The sequence below is a fragment of the Danio aesculapii genome, chromosome 2 (assembly GCF_903798145.1).
Source record: "Danio aesculapii chromosome 2, fDanAes4.1, whole genome shotgun sequence".
Taxonomy (NCBI): Eukaryota; Metazoa; Chordata; class Actinopteri; order Cypriniformes; family Danionidae; genus Danio; species Danio aesculapii.
This window is the reverse complement of record NC_079436.1, coordinates 43005262-43018470: the sequence shown is the minus strand read 5'-3', so window position 1 is coordinate 43018470 and position 13209 is coordinate 43005262. Positions and strand designations below refer to the sequence as shown.

The 13209-nt window shown below is 41.7% G+C and overlaps 1 protein-coding gene across 1 annotated transcript in view; it reads left to right on the top strand.

Moving 5' to 3' along the window:
* Window positions 1-12632, top strand: part of dnaaf11 (dynein axonemal assembly factor 11) — a 31377-nt gene extending 18745 nt beyond the window's left edge. The window contains exon 12 of the mRNA XM_056479996.1: window positions 12116-12632. Within this exon, the coding sequence (XP_056335971.1) occupies window positions 12116-12287 (172 nt within the window). The 3' untranslated portion in view covers window positions 12288-12632. The remainder of the gene's footprint in view (window positions 1-12115) is intronic.
* Window positions 12633-13209: the final 577 nt, after the last annotated feature.

The following is a 13209-nucleotide window of genomic DNA, read 5'->3' as shown; positions in this document are numbered from 1 at the left end:
TTAAAGGATGTGAGAGAGATGGAAGCGGAGATAAAAAAGGAGGAACTGTAATACTGTACTATAAATAATACACTGTGTATTCTTGTTTTTTGTAGGAGAGGTTTGCAGTAGTGAATAAAGTCTTGAATTTTTTTAATAATGATAATTAAATTAGAATTTCATTCATTCATTTTTCCTTTGGCTTAATCCCTTATTTATCAGGGGTCACCACAGCGGAATGAACCACCAACTATTCCAGCATATGTTTTATGTAGCGGATGCCCTTCCAGCTGCCACCCATATGCTCTCACATTCACACACATACACTATGGACAGTTTAGTTTATTAAATTTAGAACATGCAAACTCCACACAGAAATGCCAACTGGCTCAGCTGGGACTCAAATCAGCAACCTTCTTGCTGTGAGGCAACAGAACTAACCACTGAGCCACTGTGCTGCCTAAATTAGATTTTGTAATGTGACTATTTTTATCATTCATTCAAATGATTCGTACAAATTACTGATTAATTTTCAAACGAACCATGTTACTGTCTATCAATCAGTCTCACTTGATTCATTCAAACACAGATTCATTCCGAAATACATCACATGGTTGCTACAGATGCACAATTGTTTTTCAACTTTGTTTCGAATCATTTTCATTGAGGAAACAATAAAAAAAACACACACACAGGGAATTTTATTGCTTTCATAACTTTAAACAACTAAAAAACAGTCTCCACACTCTCAAAAGACACAACCAGATGAAATTACAAGCAATTTACTGGTAGAAAAAAATAGGCAAGCTTTTTGGTCACATCTTGACCATTGTCAATGCCAAGCATTATTTAAAGTTTTCCTTCGGCTTAGTCTCTGATTTATCAGAGGTCGCCACAGAGGAATGAACCACCAACTATTCCAGCATATGTTTTACATAGCGGATGCACTTCCAGCTGCAACCCAGTAGCGGGAAACACCCATACACTCTCACATTCACACACATACACTACAGACAATTTAGTTTATTCAATTCACTTATAGTGTATGTCTTTGGACTGTAAGTGAAACCGGAGCACCTGGAGGAAACCCACGTGAACACGGGGAGAACATGCAAACTCCACACAGAAATGCCAACTGGCCCAGCTCGAACCAGCAACCTTCTTGTGTGAGGCGACAGAGCTAACCACTGAGCCACCGTGCCGCCTAAATTAGATTTTGTAAAGTGAATTCTTTGGCTGAGTAGCTTTTTAGACAAATGATATGTACAAAATACTGATTCATTTACAAACAAACCAAGTTACTGTCTTTGAATGAGTGGCTCACTTGATTCATTCAAAAACAGATTAGTTCAGGAACGATACACCACAGTGTATCAGATGCACATTTTTTTTTTACAACTTTGTTTCGAATCATTTTCATTGAGGAAACGATGAAAAAAAACAGGAAACAGTATTCCATACGTTACGACTTAACAAACAGATACACATACGATTCTCTGCACCTACCGAGTCAGTGAAGGACCACAGACACTTGCATTGCGAAATGTGGAGAATTTTTCCCCCATACGGCGTGTAGTATCAAATTCCATTAAAACACCACTCTTCCAGCAGTTCATACTCGCATCCAATATCTCATTTGTCACCGGGGAATGCATGAAATGTTCCTGAATGAAAGTCAAAGTGCCAAACTACAGTTAAAGTCAACAAATTAAAAATGAAACATCTGAAATTATATGAAACTCTGGAGGAAATGTTTTCTAGCGCGGTGATGTGCTACAACATGAAAAACGGGATCATGGAAGGAACATTCAAAAAGCAACTCATGTAAACACCTTAGTTATATTATTGTCTTATTCAGATTAGGGCAAATAATTCCATTACTGATGTCCATGTAAATGTAGTCAATGTTAATTTTTCTATCTTACATTGTTACTCTAAAGGTGGATAACTAATCCGTGCAAGTTAATCCATTAAAAAAAAATGGTTTGTTTTGGTAATCTTAAATGAAAGTTTGCTATGAGGGAATGATGCACAAATGAAAGCCCTGCCCCCTACGGAATATTCCATTTCAGTTGGAAGTACATCAACACACTGAAATAGAAGTCTCAATAACTTCAGATTCACGCAACTTTAAGGAGTCAGATGATGATTCAGTAAATCACAAACCACAGAGAGAGAATTTAAATAAATCACATAAAGAGGGGGAAAAGAGATAATAGGGCAGCGCGGTGGCGCAGTGGGTTAGCACAATCGCCTCACAGCAAGAAGGTCGCTGATTTGAGCCCAGGCTGGGTCAGTGGACGTTTTTGTGTGGAGTTCTCCCAGTGTTCGTGTGGATTTCCTCCGGGTGCTCCGGTTTCCTCCACATGTCCAAAGACATGCGCTATACTGGTGAATTGGGTAAGCTAAATTGTCCGTATTGTATGTGCATGAATAAGTGTGTATGGATGTTTCCCAGTGATGGGTTGCAGCTGGAAGGGCATCCTCTGCGTAAAACATATATGCTGGATAAATTGGCAGTTCATTCTGCTGTGGTGATCCCAGATTAATAAAGGGACTAAGCCGAAAATAAAATAAATGGAGTATAAATATATATTGTATATATAAATAAAGCACTGTAACAGTCTTTTGTTAGAATCACTACTTCTTCTTAAACAAGTTAATCTCTGAATGTCAGAAAATATCACTTGAGCTTGTGGTCATCGTTAACAAATGTCCGGCCACAGGAGAATGAATGTCCATCCTTGTCTATTGGTTTTGCCAATATATTGCAGTCCTCATTGGCATGAAATTTGATAAATGCCAATATATTGTAAACCACATGGGCATGAAATAACTGGAATTATAGGGTTATTCTGTCTGATTAGCGCAGAAACTAAATACTAAATAATGGCTCGCTATCAGCAGTCCAATCAGGTTTTAGCTGATGCAGTAATTACATTTATGCTGATTGATTCTCATGAGATCGAGGCGCAAGCGGAGAATAAGAAAAGAGTGTCTGTAAAACTGTACGGTAAATAATATGCTTATAAATACTATAAATAACATGTGTGTTATTGTTATTATGTTGTTAGGAGTGTGTAATATAGGCAAAAAATATATAGCTTGATTTTGGGGTTGGTTGATAGGGATTAATAACCTAGATTTAACTAAGTGTATTTTTATGCTTTTAGCTTGGCAGGTTTGGGTCTCTGTCACTGTCATTGGCCTTTCATCAAACTGTAGTTTTTGACATACTTGAAAATATTTCACATCCCTATTGTGTAGATTCTGTCAGAAATAGTCAGAAATCTTCCCAACAAACAGTCTAAATAAAGCCCTGCTGTGTATTGAAGTCTTTCAGTTTGAGCCTACAGGATGTCAGGCTTGATTTATCTGCTTTCTTGATGGGATCTGTGTTTCTTTGCAAGAAGCAGAAAGCTGTTCTGTTGGGAAGAGCTGCAGTACAGCATGATGATGTTGTCATGCTGGACAGCGGGAGTGGATTAATGGACATTTATTAGCTTACCTCGCTGCTTCCCGAGCAATGGCTGAACATCATTTCTGTTAGCTTTTTTTTTTAACCTTCTAAATCCATAATGATCCACTAAATTAGTTCATTATTTTTAGCTGAGTACAGTTAGACATTTGGGATTACAGGACATATGCTCAGTCAAGTAATTTTCACCGTTCAATGCAATCTTCAGAGGCCACGTATTTAATTATTACAGAACTATTACTAAAACATATATAATTAAATGAAACTTATGTAAGTACAGAAGTAAAAAAGCACTCTTACTCAAGCACTAACTTTTCTGAACACAAACAAGTTACTTTGTATAAAATAGCACTTCTGTGTATTGCCTTTTCTTGTTGAATAGCTGAATGCCACCTTAATTGTAACGCCCTTTGGACAAAAGCGTCTGCTAAATGACTAAATATAACTGAAAGTGGCCAAAAGTGATGTCAAAATGGGGACATTTATACAAAATTTACTTTTAATTACACTTAAGTTTAATTAAACCTTCAAAATATGAGTAACATTTATTTGGGAAGATATTCCGATGACAAAATATTTGGTTAAAAAGGAAAAACTGCAACTTTCATTCGAGGGGCAACAAGTTTATCTTTTTACTCTTAGAAATAAAGGTATGCAAGGTGTCACTGGAGTGATACCATTTGAAAAGGTATAAGTTTGTACCTAAAGGGTCCATATTAGTACAGTACCTCATGGGTAGGGCCAGACGGAATCTGTGGACGTTTTTTGCTATTTCTGCACAGAATTTTGTTAAAAATCTGCGGATTTATGTAGAATGATTTTGGGAGTATCATTGTTATGAAGCGGACAGGAGACAGAGGTAAGGAAACGTTAGGGTGTTTATTAAATGACAACAAGGAGCACATGAAGGATAGCCAGGAGGATCAGGAATGATGTTGGGGTCTTTTCCTCCGTGGCTGGGTAACAGGAATACACGAGGATGGACAGCACACACCAGATACAGCTGACAGAGGATGACACAGACTTGGAAGGACTGGAAGACAGGACGATTCGGGAGGACCAGGAAGACTAGGAGGAATACAAAGAGAACAGGTAAGTAAATCGTTTGTTTTAGCTGAGGATGACTACGCTGAGTGGTCGCTCAGTTGTCCGCTTTCGTCGAGACGAGCCCGGACAATGAGCGACTGGAGTGCTGTGCTTTTATCTGGTGCTCGTGAATGTGATGCAGCTGTGTGCTCATTAGAAGTCAGGTGATGGTGATCTTCGTGAGTGGGGGTCGTGAGAGCCTGACCAATCCATGACAGTACCCCCCTCCCCAGGGCCCGCTCCTGAGGGCCGACACCTCCGACGCCGTGGTGGTCTCCCTCTGCCTCTAGGCGCTGGGAACTCAGGGTGGCTCTCATGAAACTCCACCATGAGACTAGGATCGAGAATATCAGCTCTGGGAACCCATGTCCTTTCTTCGGGGCCGTACCCTTCCCAGTCCACCAGGTACTCCAACTGGCCACCACGACGTCGGGAACGCAAGATCTCCTTCACTGCGTAGACGGCTCCTTCTTCTAGGAGCAGTGGAGGAGGGGGTTCCTCTTCGTGGTCAGGCTCTGTGGAGGGAAGAACAGGATCGTGATAGGGTTTCAGGAGTGATACGTGGAATGTAGGGTGAATACGGTAGTGAGAGGGTAATTGTAGTTTGTAGGTGACGGGGTTAACCTGTTCCACGATGGTGAAGGGACCAACAAATCGGGGACTTAACTTGCGAGAGGGCAGTCGCATGCGTATGTCCCGGGTGGATAGCCACACCTTTTGTCCGGGTGTGTATCTGGGTTCTTCAGACCTTCTCCTATCGGCGGTTACCTTGCTTCGACGGACTGCCCTCTGCAGATGTTGATGAGCCTCGTCCCAGACTCTCTCGCTCTCCCGGAACCAGTGATCCACTGCAGGGGACATCAGATGGTTCGCCATCCCAGGGAAAGAGCGGTGGTTGGAAGCCCAGGACGCACTGGAATGGCGTGAGTCCGGTGGAGGGTTGCCGCAGTGAATTTTGGGCATATTCTGCCCAGCCCAAATACTGGCTCCAGGAGTTCTGGTGACCACTGCAGAAGGTCCTCAGGAACCGTCCCACCTCCTGAATCTTCCTCTCTGTCTGCCCGTTGGTTTGGGGATGATATCCAGAAGAGAGGCTGACGGCCACACCTAGGAGCTTGAAGAAGGCTTTCCATAGACGTGAGATGAACTGTGGACCTCTGTCCGACACAATATCTTCTGGAATACCAAATGACCTGAAGACTTGATTAAAGATATTGTCGGCAGTTTCAAAGGCTGTGGGAAGACCTTTCAGAGGGATTAGTTTGACAAACTTTGAGAATCTATCTACTATGACTAGAATACAGGTATTACCTTCTGACGAAGGGAGGTCAGTGATAAAGTCCACTCCTAGGTGTGACCAGGGACGGTTCGGAATCGGCAAGGGATGGAGCTTTCCAGCGGGTAGATGACGTGGGCTCTTGGATTGGGCACAGTCCTTACAGCCCTGAACATATTGCCTCACATCCCTTGCCATGTTTGGCCACCAGAATCGTTGGGATACTAGCGAGAGAGTATTGTTGATCCCTGGATGTCCAGTGCCTAGCGAGGTATGTAAGGAGTGGATCAGATCTACCCGGTGTTCAGGTGGTATGAACTGCCGATGAGGAGGGCATCCCGGCGGAGCAGGGGCTTCCGGAGTGGCAACGACTGGAGGAGCGTTCCAGGTGATCGGACAAATGGAGATGTGTTCGGGAAGAATCTTCGTTGGGAGTTCTTCATGATCGTGATGCTCGTGTAAACGAGAGAGAGCGTCTGCTCTTAGATTCTTGGGTCCTGGACGATAGGAAATGGAGAAATCAAAACGTGAGAAGAAAAGTGACCATCTGGCTTGACGTGGACATAGTCTCTTGGCCTCTTTGATGTATTGGAGGTTTTTGTGATCTGTGATCACCTGGAACGGATGTTTGGCTCCCTCCAACCAGTGACGCCACTCCTCCAAGGCTAGCTTGATTGCTAGAAGCTCCCTGTCTCCTATGCTGTAATTCTGCTCCGCCGGGCTCAACTTCCGAGAGAAATAGGCACAGGGATGCAGTCGGGGCGGTGTATCATGATGTTGAGATAATACTGCCCCGACGCCGGTGGTGGATGCGTCCACTTCCACCACGAAAGGAAGATTTGGGTCAGGATGAGTCAGGAGTGGGGCCCTTGTGAACTCCTTCTTAAGAAGGCGGAAGGCTGCGGCTGCTTCTTTGGTCCACTCCAGTCCTTTGGGTTTACCCTTGAGGAGATTAGTGAGAGGTGATGTAATCCTGCTGTAGTCCTTGATAAACCGTCTATAAAAGTTAGCAAACCCAAGAAACCTCTGGAGCTCCTTAATGGAAGTGGGTTCTGACCAGGATAGAACAGCCTCAATTTTCTTCCCATCCATACGTATACCGGTTTGGTCAATGATGTATCCCAAGAAATGAATCGACTTCTGGTGGAATGAGCATTTCTCCGCTTTGAGGTAGAGGTGATGTTCTCTCAATGTGTGTAGGACCTCCGCAACGTGTTGGCGATGTTCGGCCTCACTCCGGGAGTAAATGAGGATGTCATCTATGTACACTATTACACAGTGGTGAAGAAACTCCCGGAGGACTTCATGAATGAAGTTTTGGAATACGGAGGGGGCATTGACCAGACCGTAAGGCATGACCTCATATTCATAGTGGCCAGTAGGGGTCACGAATGCTGTCTTCCATTGGTCCCCCTCACGTATTCTTATCAGATTATACGCGCTGCGGAGGTCCAATTTAGTGAAGACTTTAGCTTCTCGGAGCTGTTCCAAAGCGGCTGGTACCAGAGGAAGGGGATATCGGTATTTTACTGTACCGTTATTTAGGACCCTGTAGTCGATGCATGGACGCAGCCCTCCGTCCTTCTTGGCCACAAAGAAGAAGCTTGAGGCGGCTGGTGATTTTGAGTGACGTATGTACCCCTGACTCAGAGCCTCCCTTATGTAATCTTCCATTGCCTGATTCTCTGGAAGCGAGAGCGGGTAGATCCTACCTCTTGGCAACTGGGCATCTGGAACTAGGTCGATCGCGCAGTCCCATGGCCGATGCGGCGGTAGCTGGGAAGCTCTCTTGGGGCAGAAGACATCTTGAAAGGAGCTGTACTCCTTAGGAATGTGGATAGACTGCTTCTCAGGAGGGCTCTCGACCGATGTTGCAAACAAAGAAATGGGGTTCCGACCTTGAAGAGGGAGATTTGGAAAACAGGCAGGTGTACATCCAGATCCCCATTTCTTTATCTCTCCTGTGCCCCAAGAGATGATGGGATCGTGCTTCACCAGCCACGGGCGCCCTAGAATGATGTCCATATTTGCACCCTCCAGAACCAGAAATTGAATCCTCTCTTGATGTAACAACCCCACTTGAAGAAGGATGTCTTCGCATTGTCGATGGATACGGGTCGAAGATCGAGTGCACTGGGTTATCGGTTGTATCTGGTATATATGCGAGGACGCCTCAGTACGGAGGTGGAGTTGACGACAGAGGGATTGGGAGATGAAGTTCCCTGCTGACCCGGAGTCGATGAGGGCTGTGACAAGGAGAGAAATAGAGGCAGTAGTTATTTGTACGGTGGTAGTAAGTGGTTTACATTGTTCAATATTCGTACTGAATACACTCACTGAAGTCCGAATGGGACGAAGGGGACACTCCATACGGGTGTGTCCACTGACACCGCAGTATAGACACAGACCCCGGGTCAGCCTCCTCTGTCGTTCCGCTGATGTCAGTCTTCCAGACTCTATTATCATGGGTTCTGGTTCTGGAGAGGCTGTTGACTCAGGCGATTGGAGGAGTGCAGACGAGGGGGTGATGGTGTCCTGTTGATAGGAACGGAGACGATCGGAACATCGGAGAGAATGTTGGATGAATCTCTCCAGACCCATTGTATCATCTAATGTGGCCAGTTGGATTCGGAGAGTGGGTTCCAAGCCGAGCCGGTACGTGGTCAACAACGATCTCTCATTCCATCCACTTGCAGCTGCTAGAGTGCGAAACCGGAGAGCATATTCCTGTGTAGATAGAGTACCTTGCTTTAGATGATACAGCTGCTCTCCAGCGGCTACTTCCCCATCAGAACGTCCAAACACCTCTTTGAAATACTCCGTGAAGGTAGTGATGGAATTCATGACCGGCCCGGCTTGGTTCCAGATCGTCTCAGCCCATTTAAGTGCAGGTCCAGAGAGTAGAGATACGATGTAGGCGATCTTCGACTTATCTGTGGGATATAGAGAAGGTTGCATTTCGAATATGAGGGAACATTGTAACAGAAAACCATTGCACTCCCCCGCTCCGCCTGAGTAGGGCGCTGGTCGGGCCATGGGACTGGAAGGAAGGGCCGAAGAAGAAACTGTGGAGGCGGAAGTGCTCGGTGCTGGTGGTGCGTTGGAAAGTGGAGCTGGTGGCTGTAGAATCCGCTTCAACTGGTCCACCAGCTCTTGTAAGTGATCGGGGGTGCTCATGTTGTCGTCGTTATGGGTCCGGGCTTCTGTTATGAAGCGGACAGGAGACAGAGGTAAGGAAACGTTAGGGTGTTTATTAAATGACAACAAGGAGCACATGAAGGATAGCCAGGAGGATCAGGAATGATGTTGGGGTCTTTTCCTCCGTGGCTGGGTAACAGGAATACACGAGGATGGACAGCACACACCAGATACAGCTGACAGAGGATGACACAGACTTGGAAGGACTGGAAGACAGGACGATTCGGGAGGACCAGGAAGACTAGGAGGAATACAAAGAGAACAGGTAAGTAAATCGTTTGTTTTAGCTGAGGATGACTACGCTGAGTGGTCGCTCAGTTGTCCGCTTTCGTCGAGACGAGCCCGGACAATGAGCGACTGGAGTGCTGTGCTTTTATCTGGTGCTCGTGAATGTGATGCAGCTGTGTGCTCATTAGAAGTCAGGTGATGGTGATCTTCGTGAGTGGGGGTCGTGAGAGCCTGACCAATCCATGACAATCATAACTAAAACCTTAATTTATAAAATAAAAAATAATACCTATTTAACTTTTATTTAATGTTTTCAATGCAAATCCAATTATATCCACTTTATTTGGTAAATAAAGTAAGTCTCTTTTATAATATATCTGCTAAAAGACAGAAAATATTATTTTACAAACTGTATTGTTAATAAATATTGTAAATATTTTTTATCTTAGTCAATAATATTACTGAAATTAATAAAAAAACTGAATAAATATAAATGTACACACATTTACACGAGTAAATAAACAGAATCAATGATGGGCTTAAAATCTGCGGAAATCTGTGTGGACCTCATGGATACATATTAGTACCTAAAAAGTACAAAAGTTTTCCACTTTTTTTCAAATTTTAGGTGCTAATATGTCCCCGTGAGGTACCAGTATGTACCATTCAAGTACAAATGTGTACCTTTTGAAAAGGTACCACCCCAGTGACAGCTTCCGTAACTTCATTTCTGAGAGTGTTAGATAAGATTAGCAAAGGAATATATTGTATTTAGCCTACATAAAGAGCATTTTTGTCTGTCATAAATTTAGATGACATTGTGTATACACTGTGTCCTAAGGAGAATTTTTGCAATAATATCATCTAAACTCGTTGACTATTGTTTTATTGCTTTATTATTGCTTTTTAGTTTAATGTCTGCTGTAACACTCTGGTATCTATTTCTTCTTAAATAATTAATTTACAATCAAATCAATATTTCATACCCTCTTTATTCATGTATTTGGCGGTCATTAAAATAAAAGAATCCCTTCATTCACTCATAGAAATAAAGGTACAAAATCATGTCACTGGGGCGGTAACTTTTTTAGTTCCTAACAGGTACATATTAATACCTGAAAAGTAGAAATGTATACTTTACAGTGCCTTAAAGGTACAAAACTAAACCTTACTTGTACAAAATTGTATCCCAAAGGTACTAATGTTCACCCGTATGGTACAAAAGTGTATCTTTTGAAAAGGTACCACCCCAGTGACAGATTTTGTACCCTTTCTGAGAGTGTGGGGATAAGGACTTACAGTTGCAATCAGAATTATTAAACCCTCTTTGAAAATTTTTTTTTCTTTTTAAATTATTTCCCAAATGATGTTAAGCAGAGCAAGGACATTTTCACAGCATGTCTGATAATATGTTTTCTTTGGAGTTTTGTTTTATTTCAGCTAGAACTATTTTAAGGTCAAAATGATTAGCCTCTTTAAGCTAATTGTTTTCAATAGTCTACAGAACAAACCATCGTTATACAATAACTTGCCTAATTACCCTAACCTGCCTAGTTAACCCAATTAACCTAGTTAAACCTTTAAATGTCATTTTAAGCTGTATAGAAATGTCTTGAAATATATCGTCAAATACTATTTACTGTCTTCATGCCAAAGATAAAATAAATCAGCTATTAGAAATGAGTTATTTAAACTATTATGTTTGGAAATATGTTGAAAAAATATCTGCTCTCTGTTAAACAGAAATTGGGGAAAAAACAAACAGGGGGTTAATAATTTAGGGGGGCTAATAATTCTGACTTTAACTGTACACTGGGGTCCTGGTCACATTCTTTTTAATCCTGGTCTGCCTCTTTTGATAATGACCAGCTGACTGTAAAATATCCATATATTATTATTAATTTGTCCCAGCCCAGAAGTCCTGTTATCTATGAAATGTAATTTTAAAGATGTATAGATTAAGAAAGGTTATAACAACCTTTATAAAATTTGCATATGATATGCTTATGTGACATCCACAATAAGAACTAGAACATTTCATCAAAAAGTAAGTAGGTCAAATGTAGGATCCGAGCTTGTGGCAAAAATGAACAAAAGTGTCTCTCAAAATCAAGATAGAGTGAGAAAGAAAAGACAGAACGTTCATTGCATTACAGTCTGTGCAATATGCATCAGATTTCTTTTAATCCTTTTTTTTTTGCAGTGCTAAACCTAATAATTAATCACGTTTCTGTTGAGTTTATGAACGCAGCAGCCAATCAGAGCTTTGTGATTAGTCACAGACGAAAAACAAGTTTTGTTGAGGGATTTTTGGTTTGACTGAATTCTTTGTGTTTGTACATTTTCAGAAACAACAAAATACAGATATGATGAAACTAGTTTCCAATTAAAAACAGCACATTTCAATGCATTTCACTGGACCATTAAAGTCCATGCGAAATCTAAATTTACAATGCTTATTTTGCTAGCTAACATGATTATTCTTTCAATTTTCAATCAAAATCTGACCATTTTATTTGCATTTGGAGTGACTGTCCTTCTCAGTTTGACGTCTTCAGCCACAATATTCTTAACCACGGCCCTCTTACCATTAGTTTGAAGTGACTATCTTATTTAATAAATTCTAATACATATAGAAAATCCTTATGAAGGTAAAAAAAATCTTCCAAAAAAAAAAAATCAATTCCAGAGGACACTTCTTTTTTTTTAGTGTCTTTCTGATAAATGTGATTTAGCATAGAGCAGGTGGTGGAAACGGACTTTGATTTTGCAGGGATTGTGCTGACTGAACAGTCTGACAAGAGTTATTGACTAATAAATTCTTTAAATGCAACAAAACGGCAATCTCACTCCGATCCGTCTCTTCACAGGGCAGCACCGAGGCGTGAATTATTAGAGGTGGATCCTGGTTTGGCTGGGAGTCTGGCCAACATTGTTCCCAAAGGACAGGAGTCTTCCCACAATCCCCAGCGCTGTGGCATGGTGGAAAGGCCTGTGTCGAACGACTTTGTGGACGATCCAGAAGTGCCTCCACTTATGTGAGCAAAACGCACAGAGAGAAAGAGAGAGAGAGAATATGCTTGAAATGACACAGCAAGAGAGCATAAGCATAATCACACTCTCTGCTGAGCTTGTGGAAGTGTGTGAGTGTGTGTGTGTGTGTGTGTGCGATGAAATAATGCAAGATATATTTAGCTGTCTTGGTTAGACGTATAGTTGAGCTGATGAGTAATTGAAAGGCTCATTAAAGCTGGCTGATGAATATTTCACCGCTGCAGATCCTTCACTTTCAGTGTTCTCTGTCACACACAGACACTTTTATTGATAAACAGTCATGTCTGTTTGTTATAATGCTTCACTGTCGGATGTTGGCATTAAACTAAAATGTTAATATTGTAATCAGTGAAGCTTTTTGGAATGAAATACCAGTCTTTGTGTTTTGTTTTTGACAGTTTTTGTTTTGTTTTTGATATGCTCTATGAATAAACACTAAAACCATGATAAAAACATGACATGAATTTTTATTTACAACTTTCTTAGAAGAAACAAACTTATGTTTTTTGTTTATTTTAACCTAAGATGTTAAATTAAACTAAATAAATGAAAAACGGCAAAAATTTCACCCATATTTTAAAATTATTAAAATTAAAATTAAATTATTCATTCATTTTTTTTCTTCATCTTAGTCCCTTTATTTATCAGGGTTTGCCACAACGGAATGAACCACCAACTATTCTAGCATATGTTTTACACAGTGGATGCCCATCCAGCCACAACCCAGTACTGGGAAGCAAGAAGGTCGCTGGTTTGAGCCCTGGCTGGGTCAGTTGGCATTTCTGTGTGGAGTTTGCGTGTGGGTTTCCTATGAGTGCTCCGCTTTCCCCCACAGTCCAAAGACATGTGGTATAGGTGAATTGAATAAGCTAAATTGGCCGTAGTGTATGTGTGTGAATGCAAGAGTGCA